General features: G+C 45.4%; 1 protein-coding gene across 1 annotated transcript in view; it reads right to left on the bottom strand.

Annotated features, from left to right (window-relative positions):
- GRAMD1B (GRAM domain containing 1B) overlaps positions 1–17,737 on the bottom strand; it is a 138,454-nt gene that overhangs the window by 26,142 nt on the left and 94,575 nt on the right. The window contains exons 4-5 of the mRNA XM_054997817.1: positions 14,907–14,927; positions 504–588 (exon numbers count right to left, since the gene is read on the bottom strand). Of these exons, the coding sequence (XP_054853792.1) occupies positions 504–588; positions 14,907–14,927 (106 nt within the window). The remainder of the gene's footprint in view (positions 1–503; positions 589–14,906; positions 14,928–17,737) is intronic.

Here is a 17,737-nt window from a genome sequence, read left to right as displayed (position 1 = left end):
ACACTCTTGCATTGTGATAGTTCCCATCTTCAACACATAAATACATTTACTGGATGGTTCACACATATCTAGATGAACTATACCAAAACTACAAATTTTAATTCCAAGGCAGAAATAGCAAATAAAAGGTTGCTGGGCTGGGGGGGGGGCGCTACCAAGAAAATATGGCAATAATAAAGCAAAGGTATGGTTTTTATTTTTAAAAGATGCTGAATCTAAGTTTTTGTTGTTGCATTTTCGGATTGATTCTTCAACTGCCATTTTTGCCTTGACCACCACGTGGGCTCCAGATACATACCTTAGCAGGGCAGGTAATCAGACAGGTTAACACTAAGCTCAGTGGCGGCCCAAAAAAGCCACACTTTGGCAGGCAGGCCTCTCTTTCTTAGCAACTGACGTCTCCAAAGAGTTCAATATTCTGTATCTGACCTTGAGAAGGCTGGAATTTACCACCCTGGGGAACAACGCTTGCTCTCGCAGCTTTGGCAAGAAGGAAGCCTTACCGACTATGAGGCGCTCTGTGTCGGGAAGCTGTTTGAAGAGTTTCCTGAAGTCTTCGTTCCGCTGCTTGTAGGTTGGACTCAGCACCTGTGAACAGTGGATAGTTCATTAGGGAGAAAGAGGAGGGACACAGAGCCACAAGGGGGACACTACAAGGGAAAGGACTTTTAGTATTTGCAACTAAGCGTGGAAAAAGCAGGAGATACTATCTCATTACTGCCAAAGATGGATGGTGGTAGCTGTGGGTGGGGTGGGAGGAAGGGGGCAATTTTAGTACATATCGTGGGGGAAATACAGCTTATGAGACAGTCTGACTTGTCAGGAAAGGGTGAGCAGAGGTGCCATCCCATTATTTGCAGATCACATCAGAGAACACAACGCTGTAAAACGGGGCACGGTGTTGTTCACATCAGAAACATCCCAAATATTTTTAGCACGTTTTGCACACATCCTTCACCCATACACTTGTCTTTCTGCATTCATTTGGACTACAATGCTTAGTTTGGGAAGAGTTCAAAGCGGTTTTTTTTTTTACCCAGGACCAAGATGGTAGAGGGTTTGGAACGAGAGCAACACGGGGAGTGTAACAGATCTAGAAGACGAGGAAGGAAAAGACACTGACAATGGGAAGGTAGTTTTTATCTATGCTTGTTTCATGTTACATGAGCCACCCATTAAGAAACATCACCATCAGGAGTAGAACATTGCATTTGGTTTTTAGAAAGTTAAAGTCCCCAGGTAGTCAGGCTGGTCCCTTCTACCCCTGCCGTGGATTCCAGATTCAATGCTGGTTAGTGTTCAATAGATACAGGGGTCATCACAACAAATGACACACTGCAGGACTCCAGCAGATATTCCACGGAGCTGACAAATGCTGAATGAAGGACTGCTCCCATCTATAAACCTTACTGGCAACCCTAAATAGCAGGACGGGACGTTTATCACAGCTCCAGGAGGTAACATTGCCTTTGACAGTGTATGCAGTTCTGAACAAGAAAACTATATATGACAAGAGTTTCCAGAATAATGGACGTGCAACAGCCGTAGCAACTGCCCCCTCTATCTAAGGATGTTCTGGAAAATAAGCTTTTGTTTAAAAAAATCTTCTCTAACAGCAATCAATGAATTAAACATTTTTAACCCTTACAGGAGGTCCAGGGCAGTAGTAGCGGAGCAAGGAGGAAACATGGGATTTTGAAAGGATTAACTTTTGCCTAACACAAAACAGATCCAGGAAGTGGCTGTTCAACATGAGAGGGTGAAGGAGAACAATAATTGATGCATTCCTTATTTTTTGTTCTTTTTGCTTCTTTTCTCTCTCAGCAGTGGGTATTTCAGCTAGCTACTGCATCTCATGCTCCTGAAGGAACCAGCTTGCCAAAATAAGACATTCCCTTCTTCAGGCAAAGCTGAGCAAGACAGAAAAGTGACAGCCCGCAATGCTGATAGCCTGTCTAATGCTGAATTCCTCCTTTCAACGTTATTCCAAGAGCGGATGACCCAGAAAGTACCTTTCTTCCCCTAAAGCATTACACAATCATGCACAAGGGGGGGGGGGGCTAATCACAAGGGTAAGGCCTCAGACTATGATAAAGCATCACTCATCCGAATATGCCAATGGAGCTAGAAGGCACTTTTTGCTACCAAAACTAGGATATGTGGATGAGAGAGGGAACCAACACACAGCATTCTTCATGGGTACTGGCTGAAGATTTAAGGTTAAAGTTGTGTATATACCATCCCATATGTTCACAAAGCCTTCGTTTCTACCAGACTTCTTAGCAGTTGGATCGCATCCTCTCTCTTTTTTTAATGTCACCACTAACAAGAACTCAGATCCTTATAAATCTTTGAAATAACAGTGGAAATACATGCTGGCTACTAAAAACTGGCTTGAAATGGGTACTTGGTGAGAGATCATCATAAGCGGAAGAAAAGGCTTTTAAAAACTCCTTCTAACTTTGATGCTGGGAAACGACAGAACATTAAGGAAGCTAGATGGAGAAATCCTGATCGAATTTTTCAAACATTCAAGAGGGCTGAATGACACATCTCCAGACTTCAGCCTGATTTTCTGGATGGGGACAGGGGGGAGAAAAGGGATGGCACTATAGAATTTATAACCTTCCCTATGCACGGCCTTTCACGATTCCTTGGAAAAACAGATGCTCCCAAATGAAAAGAAACATGGAATCTGGCAACGAAATCTAACTGAGAAGCAGGATGGCAGCACGTCAGTTTCCGAGGGGCACGGCTCTGGTTGTGAGGCACTCACGGCTGGAATCTCATCCCATCTTGAGCCACCAAAACCTTCAGGGAAGTCATGTCGCTGCTCCAGGTACCAAAGTAGCCTCTTGTCCTCACGGTCAAGGAGACTCCAAAGCACTCCACATTCGGACAGAGAATCCATGATGTCGCATCAACGCTCCCCCTTTTGTCCAGCCACTCTCCTTCCCCGGTCTCCAGCAGGACACAGACTTAAAAAAATTCACCCATTTAGCTGATGCTTGCTAAAAAAAAAGACACAAGCTAACCCTAATTTGCTGATCCAGAAACAAGGAGAGAAAAAAGAAGAGATCTCCCACCCAATATAGTCTGCATGAAACAAGTTTATTCAAGAGAGGCTGCTGGCCAATGTAGCGTCTAGCCTCCTATTTCAGCATGGCTCTGAAGAGGTGCTTGAAGAGCTGGAGAAACCCCAACAACGTGCATACACGGTGCACAAAAGCACAGCTTCTGGGACTCTAAGCAGATCACACGCTCGCTCCTAGATATTGTCCAAACTTTTGAAGACTGGAACAGAACAGCAATAACCAACTTTTCAGTGGGCAATAAGCTAAAAACACCTCAGAGATCTAACATCATCATCCAATCTCTGGCTTGTTTGGCATCTCCAAAGCAGCATTAACTCAACAGGCTGGTTTCAGCCCCTGAGGGCTTGGACACAACACCGCAGCTTCTGAACGCCGTCCCCCGGCTGCCTCACGCTCACTTCGGTCAGTCACTTCCTCGAAGGGCAGCTTTGCTCTTTGTTAATTTTTCTCGTACAAGCAGCGGGTGGGGGAAGAGATACTGGAATGATTTGCACAAGCTTTAAGTTTCAGTGCAATTTTGTTGGCCAATGCCCTGAAGTAACCTAGCCTGGGCCCTCCCTCCCTGCAGATGTTTCCTGTAATGCAAAGTTGTTGGACAGAGTTTGTGCTGAGGGGTGGGGAAAAGAAGACACAGAGGCCAGTCTGTAAAAGCACAGAGATGATGAAATAAGCAACAAGAACCCCCAAACGGCTGTTTTTGTCAGCTACTCTCTGGCTCCATTGTACATTCACCAGCAAAACTGAGGCTTCCTCCAGGAAACAATCAACAGTACACTTCATGTGCACAAGAAAAGTTGAACCCCCCCCCCCCACACACACACTTAAATCCAGAACCTTTTGAGAGTTGCTAATCTTTTTGAATAATTCCTAAACTGGCTCCATTCTGTTATCTCCACTGTGACCGGTTGTATGGCAAACAGTGCAAAATATGTAAGAAAATTCACAACAGAACATAGGTTATGTTGTAAATGAAAGGATAACATGACACAGTGACCAAGGCATTACAGTAAGCAACGCCCCAAGAATCACAAAAAAATAAAGACTAGCATATGTAGACAATATTTAGGCAAAGAAACAGATTAGAGAACATCAGGTCCTTGGTATGAGGAGCAGGGCTCATTTCGAGGAGGAACGCACAGGAACGCAGTTCCAGTAGTTCCCCAAGGAGGTCACGACAGGTGGCCCCAACCACCTGACTCTGAGCCATTTTGGGCCCGTTTCGGCCCGTATCGGGCCTCTGATGTGGTACTGGATCACTCTTCCGCTCAGCAGCAGCCCAATCTTGACCATTTTGGGCCCCTTTTCAGCCATTTTCAGCCCCTTTTTGCCATTTTGGGTCCAATTTGAGCCCTGAATGGCCAGGATTGGGTCCAAAACATTTTGACCATTTGGGGCCCCTTTTCAGCCATTTTCAGCCCCTTTTGCCATTTTGGGCCCAATTTCAGCCCTGAATGGCCAGGATTGGGTCCAAAACAGCCAGGATAGGTGATGTCAGGAGATGTAGCATACGCAAATCAGTTATGCTAATGACACACTTCCAGTGATATCAAGGGGCATGACATATGCTAATGAGTTATGCTAATGAGTTCCTCCAGCTTTTTCTATGAAATAACCCCTGAGAGTTTTTTAAAAAACCCTCCTCACTATCCTCTAGCACACAAAGGAACTTATATATATTTTGGACAGGGTACTTGACATGAGTATTACAAAACACTGAGGTCTCAACAGATCCACATGCATGCACCTTACATTCACGATGTTTTAGAGTCCATATACGGGGAAGGGCATGTGCTACAACTTGCAAAACCTAACATAAGAAAGGTGGAAACCTGGGGGAGGTTTAAGGAAACAAGTAGGTGAATGGTGGGAGATGGGCGAGAGGGCAGATAGCAATGGAAAGCACTGAGAAAAAAAGGCAAGTAGCAGATGAGAACAAAGTAGGGGCTATGTGAAATGGGAGCATTTGTGTGCAGGACGCTGCAGGATGTGTTTTGTAACCTGCAACTGAAATTTTGGGTTACGCTTTGTCTCGTGCCCAGAGTAAAGAGGAGTATGGATAAGAGAGATTTTTGCCTAGACAACTCCTGGGTGGGTATACAAACAGCGGTGGGGATAGTCTCTCTTCCCACTGTTCTACAAAAGGAGAGGAAACAAATCTAAACATAACTCCAAGATGGCTGAAAAAATTTAAAAAAAATTAAAAAAAAAAGATGGCTGAAAAAAGACAATGTTGGTTAGTCATGAAGCAAGCCAAGTTAGTTGAAACAGATAAAACTCTGCAGTACTGAACTAATAACAACAACAACCTGTGCTTATATACTACTCTTCTAGACAGAACAGTGCCCACTCAGAGCAGTGAACAAAGTCAGTATTATTAGTATCCCCATAGTACAGCTGGGGAACTGGGACTGAGAGGAATGGCTTACCCAAGGCCACCTGCAGAGCTCATGGCAGTAGTGAGAGTCGAACCAGCAGACTGCTGATTTGCAGTCCAACCACTTACCACTACACTACAGCAGCTTACATAATAATGGCACTTATAAACCACTCTTCTAGACAGATTAATACCCCACTAAGAGTGTTGAACAAAGTCAGATTATTATCCCCACAATACAGCTGGGGAACTGGGGCTGAGAGGAGTGGCTTACCCAAGACCACCTGCAGATCTCACGGCAGTAGTGGGATTCAAACCAGCAGAGGGCAGATTTGCAACCCAAACATTTAACCACTATGCTACAGCAGCTGCAGGCCAGCAAGGCATAAAGAGCTTTCCAAGTCAGACACCAACAATAACCAGAGCCTAACCAGAGGAAAACTTATGGTTTTCAAAGTAACAAATACCAACTTGAAATTCACTTGTAATTTGCCTGTCCAGGTGACTCTCTTTTCTTATTCCTGGAATTCACTGGGTTTTTAAGTTCATAAAGGTTTTTTTTAATTTAAAAAGTTTATATCCCATCTTCTGTTTGGCTGCTTAGCCTAACCAAAAGCTATTCAGCTGAACCACAGTTAGTTTGATTAGTTCATTTCAACACAGGCCTCCTGGACAAGTTTTATGCTAATCAATTGATAATAGTGCAACATTTTTGCAAAGATGGTTTAACATTTCTTCCAGATTTGACTTGGAAATACCTGTTTTGTCAAACAAGGTTCATGAACAGAAAAAAAGAGTCTCCCCCACCACCCCACAACGTAGAGCCTTGCACAAATTCAGACATATGCAACAGGTTCCCATTCTCTACTAATTTCAATGAAGGACAAAGATCCTCAAGTGAAAAACCGCATATTGCGGAGATCTGCTTCTTCTGCAGGTATCTGTGATAAAAACAGGTTTGGGGCAGGGGGAAAGCGTGCACAAGAATCCCGTGTCTATCATGTACAGGGAATGTTAAAATGAAGTAATTCTCTAAAAAGAAAAATGAATAGCTTTGCAAGAGGAGAAAGAGTTTTGCACCAAGCCAAAATCAGGCTGTTTTGGGAGAAAGCTTCCTGCCACTTTGGTGGTGAAAAGTGCTGTGAAGTTGCGGGCAACTTATGGTGGACCAATCATGGCGTTTTCAAGGCAAGAGACGTTCAGAGGTGGTTTGCCTTTGCCTGCTTCTGCGTAATGACTGTGGACTTCCTTGGTGATCTCCCGTCCACACACTACTCAGGGCCGGCCCTGCTTAGATTCAAAGATCTGATGAGGTCAGGCTTGCCTGGGCCGTCCAGGTCAGGGCACCTTTAACAGAGGCTTAAAATGTAGAAATGAGAAGTGGGAGCTTTTCATGGCATGGAGGTAAATATCTCCTAGTAAACAACTTCCCAGTACGCCTCACTTTAAAAAGGATAGGGCATTTTCCTCCAGGCTGACTAGCAACCCTTGGCTTCAGGTGGAGGCTGCCTGCTATAAGAAGTGAGTGTGCCTTCTCTGTGCTAGCCATCATGCGTGCCCCACCTCCTCCTCTGTGGAGGATGGTGAGAAACTTCTTCGAAGAAATCTTCCCCATCTTCCTCTCTCTCTGCACATCCACCCACACTCTCCAAAGAAAAAGGCGCGGCTGAGAAGCAGAGGAGGGGATGGTAAACATTAACTCTACCACAAACACAGGGAGCTGGGACAAAATGGTACAGGAAGAGGGCGGAGGGGGGTTTGATTAGGTGGATCTCACCACGCACAAACTCATTGGCTCCGGCTGTTTACTGAAGAAAACGCTGGGAAAAAAAATCTTTGGACAGGAAAACTGAGAGGAGGAAGACAGGGAAGCCCTGAACCGCTAGTTGGGGGCAAATGGGGGCCATCTAGCACAAGCGGAGGAAGGAAACGAGCACAGCAAGGCACAAACACTTCATTTAGATTCAAGGATTTTATTAGCTTTAAATCCACATGCTCATATGGCAAGACGGTAGAGGGAGGGGGGCATGCCAGTTTCATAAAAGAGGATACACAAAACAAATTTTAAAAGATTTTTGATGACCAAGATGGGCTGTGTGCAGTGTAGTGATTAGAGAGGAGGACTAGGGTATGGGAGACAGGTTCAAATCCCCGCTCTGCCATGAAAGATCATTGGGCGACCTTGGGCCACTCACACAGTCTCAGCCTAGCCAACCTCACAGGGTTGTTGTGAGGATAAAATGAAGAAAGAAGAACCATGTAAGCTGCCTTGAAGTTTATAAGCCCAGAGTTACTTGGAAATCTCAGTGAGAATCACACTCATCCAGAAACAACTCCCACCCAATTTAGCACTAGGTAACCTTACACAGGAGCGCAAAGATTTTCAGCTTTGATATGTTTCATACCAGCAATGCATAGAATAGGAGGAGCTTTACGTATGCCTGTCACTGGGTGAATGGGTGGGCTCGACTGTAGCCACCAAGTCTCACCCGAAGAGTATCCCACTGCTGGCAGCCAGAGAATCTCGTGCTATGACTGAGCTGGGAGGACCTTAACCCTGAAAGAGGGGGGAATTGGAAAAGGATGGCCTAGGGCCAGCAGAAAAGAATAATAGGTAGAGCAATTATGGCAGATGGGACACATGGCGGTTGTGATTTGGATTATGGGTATAACACAGTAGTTATCTGAGAGTTCTTTTCCCCCCTACAGAAATCCCGCTCCTGTCTCAAGTTGCTATTACCTTTGGTAGGGGAAAAGACAGGCACTCATATTCTGCCCATCTTTTTTCCCTACCGGGACTAACAACAGCTCAGAGGGAGGAATTTCTACTGGGAAAGCAGCACTTCTTCACACATGGGCTGTAGCCCTGCTGCTGCTAGGGACCCCCTGCGGCTGTGTTTCAACCTGAAACGCTGTTTGGGAAATCTGCTCAGAGTTATCCCAGATCTCCCCTCAAGTTGCATGCTACGCGCTTCATGCACATTAGTCAAGTACTCTTTGCAAGCAATCCTGCAAGCTTCATTATATCCATGTTCCAGACAGAGGGAAAGGGTACAGGGCTGAGAAGAAGGTGGATTCTTTTAAGCCACCCAGGAAGCAGAAAATTGGTCTTGGGAGGTCCAGGCTCACATCCAGTGACTGCATGAAGGATTGGCTTATAAACAAAATTAAGGATTATGAAGGGTAGTTTAGAGGCCAGCTCTTTCACACACAGTCGTTTGAAACTGCAGGTTTAAAGGGTTACATGCACACAGGTTATTTCACCCTGCTGCACAGCTCCCTCCTGATCCCTGGGTCAAGAGCCACACTTGGGCCCCATGTTCAGGCAATGCAGCTCTGAACCGGAGTTTTGCAGTGGCCCGTTTTGGATAGGCACTTCTGGATACACTTTTCGCCCCAAGCCAAAAATGCAGCTGGTGCAGTATTGTGACAAAAGGTGCTAGTTGGGAAATCTCCGGCTCAGATCTCACCTCAGCAGGAAATTCACCAAGGGGCCTCAGGCAAGCCCTCTCAGTCCCCCTGTCTGCAATATGGGGAGAACGATTCTGAGCCACTGCAAGGATTACAGAGACCATGCATGTGAAATGCACTGAATGCTCAAGTGTCTTGTGAGTGCTCAGGCATCACTGAGTTGCTGCAGTGAAGATGCCTTGGTGAAGCTTTGGTCACAGCCAGCCTCCCCATGCTTTGGTGAAGTCAACACCTGCTTTTCCCTGACAAAAGCAAGCCCAGAAGACACACATTCAAACCGCTCAGCAGAGCAAAGCGGCTTCATTTTTGCTTTACAGTCACTATGGGTAATAGTTCCAGGTGGGAAGCCATGTTGATCTGTAGTAGAAGAGCAGGATTCGGGTCCAGTGGCATCTTAGAGACAAACTAGATTTCCAGGGTATGAACTCTCAAGAATCAAAGTTCCCTTCATCAGACGCAATGGGGAATGTTCTTAGGCACAGGTTTTCTGTATTGAATTCTAGTGAAAGGAACTCTGTAGCTGGAGCTCATAAAAAGAGAAGTGGTAAAGTAGAAATAAGTTCTCTAATATGTTTCAAGCAAGAGCTCCGTATGAATCACTGGTCTTCCTAAGTTTCCTCACCCATAAAAATAAAAAAGTACAATCCAAATACACAAAAGCAAGGTACATTCTGCCAGGCAGAAAAGACTGCTGCAACATTATGAAGGCAATGAATAGAGGGTTTAAGGCTGGGTGAGGGGACCTCTGGCCCAAATGCTCATGAAGTTATATTTCACGGCATGCTGAGCAAGCATCAGCCTGCACCTGCGGGAAGTGCTGCTATCACCTGGTCCTCATTTGTCCCGCCTTCCCTCTACTCAGACACTGACACCTTGGAGCAAACAACTTTGCTCTGCCTATTCCACTGAGCAGCCAAAGTCGTCATCCATCACGGCAACTTACGAATCTCAGAAGTGATCCAAATATTCATGGAAAAGTGTGAAAAGCCCCAGACAGGAGAGGTGGAGAATAGCCAAGGTGATGAGACATTAACCATTCCCTCTTCGTGACTGGGGCTGGAACCTGGGTCGATCGGTCTTCCTCACTCTATGCAAATCAAACCTACCTTCAAAACAATTTGGGAAGCTAAGAAGCAAATATCTAAGCAGAGATTTGGTATTTTATGGATCAAGACAGAGACATGGGTGGGACTTGTTAGAGAAAGAAGCAGAGAATGGAAAGGGGCCACTAGGAAGACAAGAAGTGGTGTGGGACAAGCAAGATTGGTGGGGGTTAAAGGAATGATGAGATAGTACAGGAGCAAGAAAACCAGGGAAAAACCTGCAGGAACAGGGCTGGAAGCTCCACCTCCTGGACAACTGCTGCTAAGAAGCTGGCCGCTTGAACTTCTCTAAGGATTGCTTAATTTCATTCCAAAGCAATTGGCAGGGTGTGTGAGTGTATTGGTCCACTCTTCTTTGGAGTGGCAGAGATGGTCAGTCTCTAAAACGAATAGACTCCAAAACTTTATAGTAGAAAACAGCTTACTTGTGAAGGACTGCCTGAGTACAGAAAAGAATTTTGGGGTTTCAGAACCGATAAGCCACAAGCGTAACTTAGAACAGGGCAGACTTGCAAAAACCAGTGAAGTCACAAACAGTCACAATTTGGAAGCCTTGTCATAAACAGGTGTGTGCATGGGGGAAGAAATCCAGCCCTATTGTGGCACTGCTGTTTTCACCTGGTGAAAAGGGCTAGAAGACTAGGGTAAAAAAAAAAAAAACCAGCCAGGGCTTACTCTCCGGATATGTTGTCTTTCATGCTGGAAATACATGGAGGAGAAACAAAAGAAAACAGAAATGAAATAAAAAGGACACTCCAAAAAGTGAACACCACATAAATGCACATGTGAACCACAAAAACAGACAGCCATGGGGGGCAAAGCAGTCCTGGGACAAGAGATCTTTGTGTCTTCTTTAGACATCTGGCCCTTCTATCAAATCCTCAAAGGACACCCAGCGACTCTCATTTTCCCTGGCCCCATGACTTGGCGCTCAGAGGAGATGTAACATTTGCTTCTAAATTAGCACTTGCAGAAGCCCCACACAGTTGTGCATGGGGAGTGGGGAGGGGAAACACTGTGGCCTAATCAGTCGTACTCCCAGTAGTAGTACTTTGGGGGGTACCTGCAAAATGTGGATTCTTTCTGGACAGCCAGATCTAATGTCTTGTTTTCCAGCTGCATGCATCCACCAGTAATCCTTCCTAAAGCTCTCCTAGAAAGGCAAACCCTGCGGGCAGAGGACCGCCATCTACCTACTGGCAACTGCAGCATCTCAGTTATGTTTTTGTCTGCTCTTCCCATCTCAGATATCTCTCCTGGGCATCACTGGGAGGTGTGAGCTGAAGGGCAAGAGCCAAAAGGCTTTTAACCCGTGACCTGGATAACTAGCTTCTTGGACTGGATGCCAGCCACAAGGATACAATTTGTTCTTGTTATTTCTTTGTGCGTATTTAAACTGTATTTCTTTTATTGTATCTTTGGGTCCTGTTAGGAAGAAAAAGAGCCAATAAAGATAAATATACTAGCTAACTGGCTCCCTCTAAGGTTTTAACTGCAACCTGTATTTTCTAGGGAAACTGTGCATTCCCTTCTCGCCTTGTGTTTCCAGAATGGCTTGATGCTCCCTTCTCTCTACCTTAACTACCTGTCCGAAGGCTGCCTTCAGTCTGCCTTTAACAGAAATACTTAAATGACTGTACTTTTAAGTTTTCATAGTTTCAGGTAGGGAGCTATGTCGGTCTGTAGTAGAAAACTGAGATTCGAGTTCAGTAGCATCTTAAAGACCTGCAAGATTTCCAGGGTATGAGTTTTCAACAGTCAAGCTCCCTTCATCAGATATCTGACAAAGGGCGTTTCACTCTCACAAGCTTATGCTTGTGATGGGGGTACAGCTACAGGGTCTCCTTGCTTTTGGCTGAATGTGCATTGATTGAGGCAGTACTGAGCCCCACCCACTTCAGACTTCACACCCACAGAGCAAGAGTTCAAGACTGCCGGTTTACCTGCCCCTCAAAAGATTGCAACTGCCACACCGTGTTGCAGAATCAAGGAGTGCAACTTGGAACCAGCCACAACAACTGAGCTGAACTGCTAGAGAGAGTAGGTACACTCGACGGAGGCAGGTCAAGCGGTTCTTGCTGTGCTCTCTACTTTCTGAGATATGTTGCCATCCTACAGGGAAAGGCAAGCCACATTAGGACAATTCAGCCCTACAGTGAGCTGGAGGGTGTCTCACCCACAGAAGGCAACCCTGCAGACTTAGTGACGGTGATCCTCATTCTGAAAACCACAGCATATGGGGGGGGGGGGGGGTAGATCTGGCCAAAATTTAAGTCCTTGGGAGCCCGAAGACTCATTCCTGTAAAATATAGTGTATTATGCATTAAACTACATGTGATGACAGGAGACCCATTCAAGGAGATGGTTTCACCAACCAAAGATGATCCAAGAGATGTTTGTCATTGGGTTAATCTGCCTTAGGGAGCAAGTAGGCATAACAGGAGACCTATAAGCAGTCCTCCAGCCATTTGGAAACAGGAAACAGAGACAATGGGAAAGGGAAGGGAGTTAACTCATCTCTTTACCCATTTTCATGATCTCAATAATTTCCTTAGAAGGAAGATCCAATTGCCATATATAATACAAATAGAACTGAGGAAGGGCTGGGGAAATAGATTGTGCAAATGGCACAAGGCAAAAAGAGTGAACACCATGGCTTGGATCCGATGATGTGTAAGTCGAAATGTAAAAAGACTTAGCACAGTTCCGTTTGCGCCAGATCTTGCACAACACCTAGCACTTTCCTCCAGATACATTAACGTGCCTAGAAATTGGATGTAGGAGATCTTCACAAGCACAAACACTAGCGGGGATACGATGTTTGATTTAGCACAACTAACACAGTATTTTCCCTCATACTTCCACTTGCATAGGAGCTCTAGTCCAAGTGGAAATTTTGCGTTGAATCCAACACTTATAGCTCCACAGCTACGATTTTGATCTTTGCCTACTAGGCTGTAATTTCCCTTTTAGGGAAAAAAAAAGTGGGAATTCCAGGTACAGATCTCCTATTTTTGTGTCTCACAGTCCAAGACTGTGGGATCTAAGGGCAAGGATCTCTTTTAATCTGGAAAGCTTCGGCCTCCACGCCCTTTTTGACAGCCCTCTACAGTAAGTGCTCGGCTGCTATGCAAGACAGGAAGCTGGACTAGATGTACTGCTGGTCTGATTCAGCAGGGCTCTTCTTATCACTTTAGTTAACATCTACTGTCCTCTTTCCCCCACAAGAGAAAAAACTGAGATCCTGAGCCCTCCTTAGTTCCAAAGCATATAGAGAAACTGCTTATGTCAGTGTTTGAGGTTCTTGTTTTTATTTGCCTATATCCCAGGAAGCTACCAGATGGTGCTTTCGGTATTTGCCAGGACTCCGAGCATAACTGCAGCCCAGCAGATATATCTGCAGTGAAGGCTTTGTGTCCCAGACTTCACGCACATGTGACTTTGTGTCCACGGGACTTCAAGCAGCTTCCTCTAGTTTTGCTCCAGACTGCGTCTCCCTGCAGAGGGCTGAGCGTATCGTTCCGGCAGCAGAGACTGCCTGGGCACATTTGCTCTGTTGCCCTTGCTATGGGGGCTTCAGGTGGTTTAGCACATTCTGTAGTGCCTGGAAGGAAGGAAACAGAATTTTCAAAAAGTTACTTCAAGTGTGAATAATCTTTATTCCTGGGCTCAGAGATACCATAAAGCACTTAGTGATATTTAGTAGGAAAGAACTGAGCAAAGTGAATGGATCTTAACGTTGAAGGGAGAATGTCATGCTTTTCTAGTATAGAATATTATGCCAGTCAAATGTTGCCCCTGGCCTCTGAGAGGAAAAGACTACGGCAAACTGAGGGGCACACGTAGCCAATATTCTGTCGTCACAGACAGACTTCCCAGGACTGGGCTAGGGAGAAGGAAAAGACAGCAGAGGATTGGCCGTAAATGGAATTAGGCTGCCATTGAGAAAAGTGACTAGGGGCCAGATGAAAAAAGGCAAGCTAATGGGGCCTATTTAGAGTCTGAATTCCTGCCCCCCACCTCAAAACTTGAGAATGGCAGAAGAGCGGTGCAAAGGAACTGGTGTGTTTAGAACTGCCTATCTGAATACGTTTGAGGCACATTCAGTCGAAAGGGGAAGGGTGAAACACAAAAGCCCAAACTGTATTTACGGAGTACAGTACAGAGGGGGTGCTATTGTACAAAGTAAATGCAGCCACTTGCACAAGGAAGGCTGAAACTCCAGGTGGGACGAGAGGGGCATGACAAGCTCGGCTCATGGGACGGCACAAAACTAGCAACTCTTTTGCTGCTACTTCGTGACCGGCCATTGCGTTGAGTTCCTAACGGCAGCATCCTAAGCAGAGTTACACCCTTGTAAGCCAATGGAATTTCGTGGACTTACTCTGCTTAGGATGGCACTGCAAATGCATTGCTTTGATTGCAGTAGAGCACCTTGGGGGTAGAAAAGAGGGAAAGGTGACGTACAAAAGATCTGAAATACATCCATGTGAAAAGGAGAGCTCTTTTCCATCCTAATAGACATGCCTTCTGGTCTACGCTGGCTACGTAAAGTTCCCCCCTTTCCAAGACTAAACAGAAGAAGCCAGGAGGCGAGCTTTGCAGGAGTCCCCTGTTTACATGCAGTGGGAAATCCATGACTTCTCTGGCTAGTTGCTGCACCTTCCCTGCCTAGGAAGGAGCCCTCCTTTAAGAACGTGACATTCTTGGCGGCCCTGGACTCCCTCCCCAAAGCTATCCCAACCCATTCCGCTGGGCCAGAATTGAAATGCCTGATGAAATGGGAAGGTCTCATTTCACCCAGCCCATCCCTCCTTCCCTCCCTGCATGAAATTGAGGGATAAACGAAACTGAAATACTTACATTGTACCAACTCTGGCTTTTCTGTAAGGACAAAATAAAAAAAAAATGTTAGTTAGAATGGAGATTCTGGCACTAGGGAAAGAAAGGAACAAGGAAAAGGATTTTTGAACTGTTAATGTCAAAGGTAGGGAATTGTCAGTAACAAACTAGAGGGGTGGTTAGACATAAACATAAAGTTTGAAAGGGACAGAATTTTAGGCATTTATTCTCAGCTGGCCAAATTGCAATAAACGCTATCAACAGACAGCCATTTTGGAGGCAAAATACCCAACCGACCATGCAGAAGAAGAGAGCAGTATTATTTAAATTTGTGTATCACTTCCAACCTGGAAGCACAGAACAGTAATTAGGAATCTTGCCTAGGCTTTTCACATCAAATTCTCATGTGCTTCACGGTAGAAAGAGAAACAGACACAAAGGAAATGGAGTTGAGCCCCCATTTCAGTTGGATTTTTGCAAGCAGACTCGCTGTGCAAACTTAGCTAATTTGGTTCCATTTTCTAATGTGCAAAAAAGAACTGAGAAATGATGGACACTTTCCTTAAGAGAACACTTGGCCCACTTGCATGATCCCTGACATGCATTCGAAGTGCTCAGCTGAATAAACAGCTTCAAACTCTGGAAGGGGAGAAGGCAAAGGTTTCACAGCTCAATCTTAAATCTCTACCCACTAGACCAAGGTGCTCCTCAACAAAGACAGACAGACGGACAGACAGACACGTGCTACTTCACAAAGGGGTTGCGCGTTCTAGCTAGCTTCATGTGCTACTTCACAAAGGGGTTGCGTTCTAGCTAGCTTCACAGGAGAAAGCAGCACTTACTTTTCCCCTCCTTTATTTATTTACTTAGGTCTGATAGCGTTCTTCCCAAAGCTATTCAGCTCTACAAGAGGTAAATGCCCACTGGCCTACTGGCTTGGGTGGCGGAGTTGCTGCCAAGGAATAAACCACATTGCATAGTAGAATGCTTACATGCAGCCACACTTATGCGGTCCACAATGTGATTTATTAGTTGCAACAACATAGTGTGTTCCAGCATCAAGACTACGGTTAGCTGATTGAAGAGGGTGCCTTTCAGGTCCAAGAGTCTCTGTGTTCTACGTGTACCCAGTGCCACAAGCGAATAGCTATCTTCCCTAAACGAACAGGAGGAAATGCAGAGGAAAGCCAACTGCTGGAACGTTTCAACTACATAAAAGTTCAGTGTTAGTATTTATTAGGAAACGAACTGAAAATAAAGCAGCAAAAATCATAGAGCCATTATACCCATTGTAGTCTACCTGGAGTCCCAGTAAGAAAGACGGACTACAAATGAAATTAATAATAATGATTTATAGTGCAGTCACACCGACAGTGCAATTCTATATAAAGTTATTCCAGTCTTAGCCCGTTGATTTCAATATGCTTAGACTAGAATAGTTCTGCACGGGATTGCACTGTTAGAATACAATTCTGCTTAGCTCATCGCAGATAGAATACTGCAGTGCCAGAGAAGCTTCCCAACTGGGTGCCCAACTCTGACAGGGAAGCTTGCTGGGTGACCCTGGGCCCAGTCACAAACTGTCAGCCTTACCTACCTCACAGGGTTGTTGTGAGGATAAACGGAGGAGAGGAGAACGATGTGAACCACTCTGGGTCCCGAGAAAGGAAGGGTATGAATGAAGTAAATAAAAAAATAAACTAAACCACATCGGCCAAGTAACTTGGAGCCTCTTCCTTCCACACACACACAAAACATACAGCTTTCACTTGGGAGTGGCAGCTGCTCCATTGGGATGGTGTGGGGAGAGAGAGAAGGAAATGCAGCATCAGAGAGGGTGTGGGAAATGCAGAGTCCGTCCCTCCCAGGGTAGGCTCCCAGACACACTAGCCAGAATTCCTTTTAACACAGAGGAACTCCTCCTCGTGCTGCTTTCTGGCTGGCCTGTAGTTTTCCAACTTGGTTCTGGACATTTGTGTGACATAAAAAGAGGGGAGCATTTCTTTCCTCTCCTTTACAGAGATCAAAAAGATGTCAGGCCAAGGAAGAAGAAGTGGAGAAGCAGCAGGAGGGCATCAAAAGCAAGAGAGAAAGAGAGCCGGATTCTTACTTTGATCAGGTTTAATCTGTCATACTGAAAAAAGAAAAATCATGAAACATTAGAACGGAAAGAAAACAAAAATAAAATATAGAGGAAATATTGGGAGAGGATATTTGCATAATGGGGCAAAGGCAGGAACTACAGGCTACTGGAGTACAAAGCTACGCTAGCAGTTGGGGAAACGATGCCACTACACACAATTCTACAGCTGGGCAGCATGTCAGAACAGGACGATGGGAGGAATTCTCTCTGCCCTTTTGCGGCAGGGCCTCTGCCAAGGTCAGGCAGTGCAAGTGCTAACTCAGTCAGGGCTGCGATACCACCTCTCCAGTAGGTTTGCCAGAGGAACAGTTCTCTTGGGATAACTCCTCCATTAACTTGCTTGAACCCTCCCGTTGGTTACATCAGGGGTCCCCAATCGTTTTGAGCCTGTGGGCACCTTTGGAATTCTGACAACGGGTGCTGGAGGCAGAGCCACACGTAAAGAGAAAGCCCAAGTGCAGGGGAGAAGAGGGCCAATTTAAAATTTTAAATTTAAAAATACATTAGGAAGAGGAGCGAGAGAAAATACAGCCCAACTCTGGGGTGGCAACTGCAATGGAAACAACGTCATTTTATTTTATCTGCACATCCAATCAAATTTCCATTGGCCAATCAGAAGCCATCCTTGGCAAAAGCCTCACATGGCTCCAACCACTTTCTGAAAACACTAGGTAGGTGCCAGGAGAGGTGTCAGCAGGTGCCGTGGCGC

The sequence above is a fragment of the Eublepharis macularius genome, chromosome 14, assembly GCF_028583425.1.
Source record: "Eublepharis macularius isolate TG4126 chromosome 14, MPM_Emac_v1.0, whole genome shotgun sequence".
Taxonomy (NCBI): Eukaryota; Metazoa; Chordata; class Lepidosauria; order Squamata; family Eublepharidae; genus Eublepharis; species Eublepharis macularius.
This window is presented reverse-complemented; position numbering and strand designations above follow the sequence as displayed.